At 45.7% G+C, this 12,103-nt stretch overlaps 1 protein-coding gene across 2 annotated transcripts in view; it reads left to right on the top strand.

Annotated features, from left to right (window-relative positions):
* Positions 1–12,103, top strand: part of MAP9 (microtubule associated protein 9) — a 470,608-nt gene that overhangs the window by 199,593 nt on the left and 258,912 nt on the right. For both annotated transcript variants that reach the window (XM_069631321.1, XM_069631320.1), the window contains exon 9: positions 7,037–7,211. In XM_069631321.1, coding sequence (XP_069487422.1) covers positions 7,037–7,211 — 175 coding nt within the window. The remainder of the gene's footprint in view (positions 1–7,036; positions 7,212–12,103) is intronic.

Genomic DNA, 12,103 nt, shown 5'->3' with positions numbered 1-12,103 from the left:
CGAAGATCTAGTTTGCTAAATACTGAGGCTCCTTGAATCTGGTCTAACATTACTGATATCAAAGGCAGCGGATATCTGTTTTTAATTGTTATCTTGTTTAATGCTCTATAATCTATGCATGTTCGTAAAGTGCCTTCCTTTTTGGGAACAAAAAATAGTGGAGAAGCTGCTGGCGATTGAGAGTGCCTGATGAACCCCTTATTCAAATTTTCTTGGATGTAATCCTTCAAATGTTGATTCTCTTTTTCTTTTAAGGCATAGATGCGACTGCAAGGAATGTGGGCCCCTGGTTCTAAATCAATTTTACAGTCATACTCTCTATGAGGAGGTAATTCATTAGCTTCCTTTTCACTAAACACATCATTGAAATCATGGTAACACCTTGGTAATTCTCCCATTACAGCCCCTATAGAATGTACTATAGGTCCCAAATTCACCAAACCTTCCACTACTTCTGAACAATTATCACTAGAAACATTTTCCTGAATTGCTTCTTTACAACAATTTGTAACACAAAAAGCAGAATCCAATTTCACCACTCTTCTTCCCCAATCAATCTGAGGGTTATGATACGTCAACCAAGGCATTCCCAAAATTATTTTCAACTGTGGAGTGTCAATTAATTCAAACACAATTTCCTCCCAGTGTCCTCCAATTTCCATTTCCAATGGGATTGTTTCATGTGTAATTAAACCTGATGTCAGTTGAGACCCATCCACCGCTCTCACATACTCTGGTATATTTTTTACAACGTAAGGCACATTCATATCTTTAACCACATTCCAATCCATGAAGTTACCAGTGGCTCCTGAATCTATTACTACTGGACCACTTCCCTTTAATTCCTCTTTAATATACAAGGATACATTCAATGTAATATGTGGTACTGCTGTTTGGATGGTATTTGCCACTTGCTGATTTCTGGAGCTGTTAGTAGATGCAGAAGGTTTTGGACACCAAGGGCAATTTCCAACAAAATGTCCTGATTTCCCACAATATAAACATAAATTATTCTGTCTTCGCCTATCCTTCTCCTCCTTAGTTAAAGGACCTCTCACTTTATTTACTCTGTCTGCGTTCCCAGTTCTCAATTCTTTATTTACAATTTCTAATCTTCCTCTATCAACTCTAGGGAAAACTCTGGGTTGCTCAACTCCTCCTCTTCTACGCTCAGCCTTGCGTTCCCCTAATCTATAGTCAATTTGTATGACCAGATTAATTAAATCCTCACATGAAGTGGGTCTATTAACAATTGTAGATAAGGCATCTTTCAATTCCTCCTTCAAACCTCTATAAAATAAAGAGGATTGCTTCTATTCTGGCCAATTGCTCTCTAATACTAAAGATCTGAACTGTGTGATGTAAGACACTAAATCTTTGGTTCCCTTTTTTAACTCTAGTAGTTCTCCATCTACTTCTTGAGATAATTGGCGTCTGTCAAACATCTTTTTAAATTCTAACTTGAAAGCTAACAAGTTCTTTAGTATTGGACTCTCTTGACCAACCAATAATACTGACCAAGTTGCCGCCTCACCAGTGAGGTAAGACAGCATAAAAGCTATTTTAGAAGCATCTGTGTTAAAAGCTTCAAGTCGACAAAGGAAATGAAGTTCATACTGTGTAAGGAAAATCTGGCATTTCTTGGCCTCTCCCCCAAAACGTTCTGGAGGTGCTAAGGGGACTGGACCTACAGGTATATTCAAACTTCCCCTGCGTCTTTCTTGAGAACTCGTTCCTTCACCCAAATCCTCTCTAATTAACACTGGTAATTCTCTACTAGTATCCTCTGAATCTCTTGACTCCAAAGAAATTTCTTCACCCTTACGGGTAACCTTGGAGTTTATCTCTTCAAACTTGACTTGTAATTCCTGATTTTCTTTTCGCACAGCCCTCATTTCCTCCCTTAACTCTGAAAACATGTCCCTTATGGAACTAGCTAGTGCCTCTGTGGGATCCATATCAGCTCAGGTGGAAAATATTATCGTGGGCCTTTCATCCTGTCAGGGTCCGGCTTGACTGAATTCCACAGGAGCTGATGCTGGCCCCACAGACCCTCACCAGGAGTTCACCTCTCAACCCTTAAATATAAGCTGAGCTGAAAACCCCAAGAAAGGGAAAGGGGAATTTGGAGAAAATAACAACGGAGACACAGCTGCCCTTCAACCGTCTGGTAGGCTCTGGTATCTGTGATAAACAAATACACCAGGTTACTAATATAATAAGAAAACTTCTTTTCTAACTTATGCTAAATAAATTCTAAACTCTTTACCTCTTAAACCTCAGTAAAAGACTTAGAGGTTAGTAATCTTTGTGGAATATCTTGTAAATATATCTTGTATTGTGCAAATAGTTCAAGCCAACCTAGTCTCTTTAGAATCCTAAAGTGATGGCCTTTGCAACATCTTTTCAGAATTAGATATTCTTCTTACTTCAAAGTTCTTCTGATCTTATGTAGTTTTCAATGCTTATATAAATTGCAGTCTTTCTCTGAAAACATTGAGTTCTATTTGCATAGATTACTTTAAATTATAACTTCCTGGAATACTGCTTTCTTCCTGCGTGTGAATTTTTTTTTCCTTATTTACACATTTACACAAAGAACGTATAGTTTCTTCCTTTACTAGCGTGTGCGATAAACACGTGAAATCAGAAGACGTGAAGAATTGTCCTCGCGTGTAAAATACACACGCGATTATTTTACAAACCCGCGCGCGTGAAAAAATACGTAAACGCGATAAAAAATAACACGTGCTGATAAAAATGGACTCGCGCTCTATCGCAACCCAACACGCGCTTTCTCTTGAGACGTATTTCGCGTAAAGAATATACACCCGTTAAAGTTAACTTGCGCAATTCTTTTAGGCACGCGCTCTATCGCAAAACCACACGTGCTTTCTCAGGAAACGACTTTCACGTGAAAAAAATGTACACGCGCTAAAATTCACACGCGCAATTCTTTTTGGCACGCGCTCTATCGCAAACCACACGTGCTTTCTCAGGAAACGACTTTCACGTGAAAAATGTACACGCGCTAAAATTCACACGCGCAATTCTTTTTGGCACGCGCTCTATCGCAAACCACACGCGCTTTCTCAGGAAACATCTTTCACGTAAAAAATGTACACGCACTTTAAAAAGAACACGCAAACGACAACTTGCGAGCTCGCGCACACATTAAATAGTCTTGAAGAACATTACACGCAGTTAATCAACTTTAAAATCCTACGCACAATCTTCAAGCTTGTTTTCCTTATAATAACTTTAACTGTAATGTCTCTTTTCTCAAATGAACTTGAAATCTTTTTACTCTTTAAGTTTTCTTATAAAAGAAAATGAAAGTTCACTGTGACAATTTCAAAATCTTTAAAAGAACGATCCCACCTGATGACTTCTTGTTCAAATTGGATCAGCAAACGATATTCTTACTTCTTTGGTAGATTTTCTGAGCTCTGGAAAGGCCTTACTTAAGGAGCTTAACTAATACACAACCAGCCACTGAATTTCTCTGGATGAAAGGCAGTTTAGAATCTTGCTCATCTCCCAAGAATCAAACCCATTGTCCTCTCCACCAATCAGGCAACCAAACATATCATTGTTTCTTTAACCAATCAGATTAAGTTTCTTTCACTCCATCTTGACTTGGGCAAGCACAATGTTAATTCTATGAACAAACTCTTCCTGTTACTAAACCAGCCAGTTCTGAAAGCACAACTAACCCAGCCAGCTCTAAAGGCACAATGTTAATCTAGTTACTCTTCCTGTTATGAAACTAGTCAGTCCTGACACCTTCTTACCGCATCATAGCGCTATAGCGCGCCATCATCTCCCGGTGAGAACCAGCATATCCAGTTCTCCAAGCGGACACTCTGCGTTCCTAGGGATATAAAAAGAGACATTTAGAACAGAGAAAAGACATGCAAGAATTACGACGCCATCAATTGCAATAAGACCTACCTGAAAGGCACTACAAGGGCAGCAGTCAGTGAAGTAACTGGACCGCCCACGCCCACAAAAGACAACGCGCCCCTGCCCAGAGAGCAGGACGGAGAGCCCACCAATTCTGACAACCAGGTGAGAAGAGAACCTGGAGGGGCTGGAAATACAAGGGAGGTGGGGGAAAACTTACCTTGGTCCCCCAGTCCTAATGTAGTCTTCATTTCCAGGCGGAATCCCGGGAAGGGCACCAACGACCAACTGGCTGGGTGGCGTCCCCGTGGATACCAGGTGAGCGTAACAGGGACACAGCCTATGGACACAGTCCTCCCTGTCACATTTAGTTGGAATGTGACAACCAGGTATACATTAAAGCTTCCAGAGAAGGAGGGCAAAACCTTCCATGGCCAGCCTAATTAATATCAAAGGCTCCATGGATCCATGGATCCGCCCTACCCATTGTCGTTCTGCTGGTGGTGGCGTATACCGATTAGAGTTAATTGAAGTAGGCCTGCGGGGAGGCTTGGTCGCAGAGCTGACAAAGGGGCCAGGAAACCCAACACGTTTTCGATATGCATCCGTGTCAACCTGAAGTCAGCTCCCACCCCTTAATATGAAGGGCAGTGAATGTCATGCCTGGGACAACTGTTTACAGTAGGGAACCCCCTTTTAGAGGGAGGAGGTATGTGATTTGATGGAGACAGAAAGTCTGTTCTCGACATAACTTCAAGGGAGACCAGCACTTTGATCAGGAACCATGGAGAGCTCAATTAAACAGAGAGACCCTTTGATCCACAACAGGAAGATGGGTGGGACTTAGTAGTACATTTTTCACGCCTTTACCTTTCCTGTTGCAAAGCACTCTGGTTATGACCAAACGCATAACAGAAGATTATTGGTGGGGACCCAGGATTGGTTCATTAAGGTAGGCTTAGCCTGTACCAATCACTGGGGCCTCTCTCTTTGCAGATCATCCGGCGAATTTGAAAAGAGTAAGAAGGACTCATTTGGACGCTGGCTGAAGGTACAGTCTTCCTTACAGCTTCCGCCAGTGAAGGAAGGACAGGATTTCCAAGAGGGAAGCAAGATCCCTCCCCTAAATATCTCCCAGGGAACAGAGGGAGATACCAAACTCAGAGGACCCATCCAGCAGCTCCAGGACCGGTATCGAGCCAGCACACAGCATGCCCTGCTAGGTTCTGCTAGCAAGCTTCCGACGTGGGAAGTGTCAGAGAGTCTCTGAACAAAGGACAAGACTGTTGCCTGCAAACTCTCTCCTCCTACAAGGAACTTCGGTAACATAGGAATACACTGTACCACAAACATTAGAACAATAATCATACTTTTCCATCTCTTTATACAGATTGAAATTGGCCCTGCCCCCGGCACAGGAACCAGCAGAAAAGGCTTGGGCCGCGCGCATCTGCACTTGCACACCCGGTGTGCCACAGAGTGCTGTTGGCTGTTCGGTGACCCCTCCCTCTTCTCCTACCCACTCAGCTGCTGTTGGGGTCCCATGCTGCAAGGACAAGGACCGACTCCCGGCCCCCAGATTTTACTAGTGCCGACACGCGTTTCAACCTTAAGGTTTTTCTCAAGGCAGTAATGTCAATATCTTGTTCCTAGTTAGTGAGGGCTTAAGTCAATTTCAGTAGTTGGACTTGATAGTCACTAGTCCCGGCTGGGTGTGAATGCCGTATGTGGTCCTGCGGTGATCAGCTCAAACCTTAAGGTTGAAACACGTGTCGGCACCAGTAAAACCTAAGCAATTGCCTATTTGGTACACTATAGGAGTCTGAAATTACTAGAATGTATGTCATAAGAATGGCAATCATTGTATGAAACACTGGACAAACAATAAAGCAATACATATTGCAAACACTTACCAAGTGTGGAAATTAAAACGTATTTATATCAAGTACCACTTGGTCAGCGCTGGAGTAGGACTATTGGATCTCAGTTACCATAGCTCTTTACTTATGATTCACCAGTTATTCAAGATGATTTAACAATCCATCTGCGGGGCTAGTGCAATGAGTGGGAGGACATGGTGGGGATATCCACAAGTGGACCTTTTTGCAGCCCACTCCATCCGAAAGTGCATTAGATTCTTGTTCGGGTGTCTGGTGCTATCTGACGCCTTGATGTTCCTGTGAGACTTTGAGTTCACATATGCATTTCTTCATGTGTCCCTGCTGCAGCTCGTCCTGAGAATATTAATGTGCCACAGGGGAACAATGATATGTGTGGCCCTGGTGGGTGTGGTATGCAGACCTGCACAACATGAACCATGGAGAGTGTTGGATGATTTGGGTCTTTACGAACCTACTGATGCAGGAGTCAGGCAGAATTTCACATCTCGACCCGGTGGCCTTCAGTCTCATGAAAGCCTAAAGTTTCAGTGCCATGAACAGTCTTTGATGTGCTGGACCTAATGATGCCGGGCAGGCAGCAGAGCCCAAAGAAGAATTTCTCCTGAAGGGTCTACCCCTTGTAGGTGTGGTTCAACCAGCATCAGCTTAAGCTGCTTCGATATTATATAAACACACATTATGAATGAATAATAGTCAATCTTTCCATGGCCTCAGGAATAAGCACGCAGAGACATATTTCAATCTCCTTAAAAAAAAAAGATACTTGACTGGGGATCTGCAAAAAGTAGTAGTTCGGGTATCTCGATAATTTACTGCTGGACAAGAAAGAATTCTAGTTTTTATTATGTAATTGTGTTGATTCCTTGCAGCTAATTGCTGAAGAAGATTAATGGTAAATGTATTCAACATTAGACTTCTTTCTTGTTATAAAGTATTTTCATTTACATTTGGAATCTAGAATGCTATATGCCAAATTGAATGTTATAGTACTTTTTTGTGCTCCCTTCTGCTTACTCATAAAAAAAACCAATATCTAGATGTGTATTAAACATTCTTAACATAAACCCTATTGTTTTAGTGAAGTCTGAATTGTATCCCTAGTACAGCCTCTTATTGCAGTTTGTTAATCTTTGTACTCAAGATAGTAATATGAGATACTATTCTTATGGTCCTTTTTAGTTAGTTGAGGAATGTTTTCCCTCCATTTAGATTGTTTTGCTGTATTGCAGGTCCCTGAACACTACCCCCCAACAAGCCAAGAAGTCCTCCAGTACAAAAAGTAACACTTACAACACAGCAAAATCTCGCTACCTGGGAACATTAACAGTTTTGGACAACAAACAACTGCTGAAAAATGCTTCGGATCCCGAAGGAGCCGACACGTTGCGGGCAGCCGTTTATCAGGTACACTGAGCACTGACTCTATAGATGAGACTCAAACCTGCCACACAGACACTGCAGGTGTAATAATTCAGCACTGTAACAGAACATAACTGCTAAATACCATAGCATCTTCTCATTTATTTAGTCATTTGTTCAAATAATTGCTGCCTCGGGCTTGTAATTATGCAGTTCATTTAGCCCTTTCTAAATACCTACAACATATGACACATTCATGTCTTTGCCTTCTTTAATGTGTTATTTATGTTATGATAGATGTGGGCCACAACAACCAGCAACGCTCTTACGGAGTTCACTTCAGATTCATGACTGTGTTAAATATTTCCCGTCATCAAGCAGGATATTCAAATAATGATTGTGTTATATTATTTTACATTTTTTAGATAGAAGGAAATGTGACAATTTAAATGTTCAGGCTGTCTGACCGGTAGTGGGTGTATTGCTTGACACAAAACTGCTTGAATTTATTTTGCTCTTTTTATTTTTTCCCCTTAAGTTTTACAAAATGTAGCTGGAGAGTTGTGGGGTCAAGCAATATTGGTCGAGGTGGGGCGAGTGTAAAGACTGGTGGGGGGGTCTGTACTTCTGCTCTCTATATGGTAGAGGAGAGGCACAGAGGACCCCAGCCAAGATTCTCTAATACGGTAGCTATGGGCGAGCAATCAAGGCCTAGCTTCTCAGGAGGTGATGCAGGCTGGTTCTTAAGTACAGTGTATCCCCAAGCCCCCACAAAGGAATGTCCACACACTGTATTACTGAAAACACAGTCTTTATATAATTAATATTCAAGGGTTATGTACACTTATCACAATAACGCACTTTGTGCTCAGGAAAATCAATAATGGTAAATATCTACAATTCTAAAGTGGTACCACTAATATTAGACCTCATTAAAGTGCATTCACAATACTGTAGAAATGGCACACAGATCAATAAGAAGGAAACCAGCCATAGAGAGAGGAGAGATAAAAGATGGTTGAAACAATAGGCAGAATACGGGCCCTTGCTACTGGACACAGTTCTGTGTGGAGATCCCCCCACCTGGGCAACCTGTAAAATAAAGAGATATAACACAAGCCCAGTCCATATATTGTTCAATAGTCTTATTCTCTCCTGCAATGTTTTTACCCCCCCAATGTACCTGGTGGAGTCGAGTTCTTCGAAGAGGCGTCGACAGATCCTTCTTGAATGACCCCCTTTAAAGCAGGAGTCACGGATCGTCGAGAGGCGTCGAGAAGCGTCGAGGAACTCGGTGTTCGGTGTCGGGGAATCGACGGCCCTTCTTGAATGCCTTCCCTTTCAAGCGGGAGACACGGGGCGTCGAACGTCCGACAACAAACAAGGTAGAACGGCGTCGATGAGGCGGCAGGCTTCGATCCGAGCGGTGCTCGTCGGTGTCGAGACGTCGACGTCCTGCGAGGAAGAGGCGTGCGGGGCACCTCGGCGACACTAGTTCTGGACCACAAAGATTGTGGATGACGGTGGCCCAGCAAGGGCGTCGAGTCGCTCGAGTCTTTGGGGTCGTGAGGTGGCGGGAAACCCACCGGCGGATTCTCCTCGGCGCGTTGGTCGTCCTCGACTTTCTCCGGCAGGACGAAAGCGGTCGACGGTGCGGACGAGGGAGTCCTTCGAGTCAAATGTTCTTAGGCAAGGAGCGGACGGCTCCGGTCGTCGGCGGCACGGCGTCAAGTGGTTCCCACGGCTGGGCAACACAACTTCGACGGGCCTCCAGCGGTTACACAGACCTGCGAACCCTGGTCGACGGCAATGGACTTCGACAGCGTCGATGTCCGGGTGCTACACTTCGATCTCCTCGGCGGTCCCGTCTCGGGTCGGCAGCCTTTCGAGGGTCTGACTTCCAGGGCGCTTCGGCGAAGATTCAGCGGTGCTCGATGGTCCCTCGGAGCACGGGAAGAGGGCGCCTAGCCAGGTCCTCTCTCGGGTCAGTCCTCGACGATTTCGACAACCTTCAGTTTCTGTCGAAGCAAATGCCACAGCAAGTCTTCTTCTTCCAGCTGGACGTCGAGGATCAGCAAATCCAGTTACTCTTGAGTGGAGACTCAGCTTCTGAATGCTTCTGAACAATTTCCAGTGGTGAGAGGTCCCCAGATATACTATTCTGTCTCTCATCCACACTGCTGGCACACACACAGCAGCCAATCACACAGAAGGGCATTCATGCAGTCAGTCAGCCAATCAGGCACACAGTGCATTCAGGCCACACTCCTCCCTTTCAGACACTCACAACAAGGAATGTGGATTGGGACAAGTACCCAGCCATTCAACACTACACACTGCATTCAGGCCAGTTTCGGGCAGGGCTGTCTCAGTCTTTGTCTCACATGCCAGAAACCAGACAACCACAACAAGAAGTGTATATTGGTCACACACTCCATTCACCCAGGTCCCACCCACAGGAGGTACCCACAACATACAGTCAAAGGGAAGGCTCCAGTCAGTCTAGCTGGGCCTTCACAACAACACCATATATGGAACTTCCACCCAACAGCCAGTCAGGGGGAAGGTACAGAGTCAGGGCTTCCCAGGACTTTGGGAAAAACAAGACAACAGGCACTAGAAAGCAAGAGGCCACAGGGGCCATCTTGTTTTCTATCAGGAATCAACTGATCCCAATGGCAGGGCCTGGGTATCCCAAAATGGAGGACACCCAGAGCACCTGTCCAATTCAGCATGGAGCTGCCACCAGCCCATACCCTGCTCTGTGGGCCACCCACAGGTGCCCAAAAACATACACTAGGGGCACAGGGTTGTACCCCTACCCAGGGGTGCCATAAGGGTATCCCATGGGTCTGTTCACCAAACCAAAAGAGAGAGCTGCACTGCCAGGAGTCCCAAATGGACTCCTGGGCAGAAAACATAACAGAACACACGATAAAAGGCAGAAAAGGACAAGGATTCAGAGGCCCTGTCCCTCTGATGCATTTCCAGCATCACAGTCGCCCCCCCCAGACTGAGGTGGAGGGTGTCTAATCTCCCATGGGATAGACACTCTCATCCAGACGGTCAACATACCTTCTGGAAAGGCCATCCGCATTATCGTGACTCTTCCCTGGTCTGTGCTCTATGGTGAAGTCTAGCCCTTGCAGGCTAATGGACCACCTGAGCAATTTCGGATTCTCACCCTTCATCTGCATAAGCCACTTCAGGGGCTTATGATCTGTTTGGACCTTGAAGGTAGACCCCGTAAGGTAGGGCCTAAAACGCCTAAGGCTCCAAACTATGCTAAAACACTCCTTTTCAACAGTAGCCCACCTAAGTTCTCTACCCTTGAGTTGTCTACTGATGAATATGATAGGGTGTTCTCTCCCTTTGTCATCTAACTGGGACAAGACAGCTCCAATTCCGGTGTCGCAGGCATCCGTCTGGACGATAAAGGGCCGGCTGTAGTCAGGCGCACACAACACAGGTGCCCTACACAGACTTTCTTTCAAGCCATTGAAGGCCCTCTGACAGTCTTCGGTCCAATTAACCTTCCTAGGCTGTTTGGGCGAAGTTAGAGCTGTCAGGGGTGCAGCTATGGTTCCATAGTCTGCCATGAAATTGCGATAGTACCCAGTGAGGCCCAAAAAGGCTCTCACCTGGGTTTGAGTAGTGGGAGTCTCCCAGTTCTGTACGTCCTGTACTTTACTGGAGAGAGGTTGGATTTGACCCCCTCCTACCTCATGACCAAGATAGGTAACTTTCCCCTGAGCTATCTGGCACTTGGTGGCCTTGATAGTGAGGTTAGCCCTTTTCAAGGCCTGCAACACCTTATCCAGATGTGTCAAATGCTCTTCCCAGGTAGAACTGTAGACGGCAATGTCGTCTAAGTAAGCCACACAAAAGGCTTCCAGCCCACTGAGCGCATGGTTGACCAATCTCTGGAAGGTGGCAGGGGCATTCTTCAACCCAAAGGGCATGACCCTAAACTGGTAGAGTCCCTCAGGTGTGGAGAACGCCGTCTTTTCCTTGGCATGGTCCGTCAGAGCTATTTGCCAATAGCCTGAGGTAAGGTCAAAGGTGCTCACAAATTTGGCAGCACCTATGGTGTCCACGAGCTCATCAGCCCTGGGCAATGGGTGCGCGTCAGTTTTGGTGACGGCATTGACTCCTCGGTAGTCCACACAGAACCTCCAATCCTTGGTACCCGCCTGGGAACTTGCCTTGGGGACAAGGACCACTGGACTGGACCAGGGACTGGTTGAGGGTTCAATAACACCCAGATCCAACATCTTGGCGACCTCAGCCTGGATGTGGTTTTTGACGGTATCCGACATACGATAGCTCCTGCTCTTGACAGGCACGCTGTCACCAGTGTCAATTTCGTGCTTACACCACGGTGTAAGGCCCGGTGTCAGTGAAAACAGAGAGGCATACTGCTGGAGCAAAGCCCTGCAGGCCCTCTGCTGCTCTGTTGTCAAATCGGGAGAGAGTTGTACTCCCTCCACTGAGCCATCCTGAGGGTTGCTATGCAGCAAATCAGGAAGGGGCTCACTCTCATCCTCTTCTTGCCCTGAAGCTAGCAAGAGACATGAGACCTCTGCTCGCCTGTGGAAAGGCTTGAGCCTGTTGACATGGAATACCTGGGGGGCTACCCCAGAGGCTCCCATGTCAACCAGATAATTGACTTCGCCCATCTTGGAGATGATCCTGAAGGGTCCAGTCCACTTGTCTGCCAAAGCTCTAGGCTTGGTAGGCTCCATCACAAGGATTTCCTGTCCCGGAGTCCAATCCACTTGCGAAGCTTTAAGGTCATGCCAGTACTTGTTCAATTCCTGGCTGGCCTTGAGATTTGCTGTTGCCTGACCCATCATTTGTGTCATCCTCCGCCTGAGGCCTAACACATAGTCCCCCACTTGCTTGGCGGGACCTGGAGGGGTGGCTTCCAAGCCTTC

Source organism: Ambystoma mexicanum, chromosome 6q, assembly GCF_040938575.1.
Source record: "Ambystoma mexicanum isolate Mex_15411 chromosome 6q, UKY_AmexF1_1, whole genome shotgun sequence".
In the NCBI taxonomy this organism is placed as follows: Eukaryota; Metazoa; Chordata; class Amphibia; order Caudata; family Ambystomatidae; genus Ambystoma; species Ambystoma mexicanum.
The sequence above is the reverse complement of the archived record's forward strand: the minus strand, read 5'-3'. Positions and strand labels throughout refer to the sequence as shown.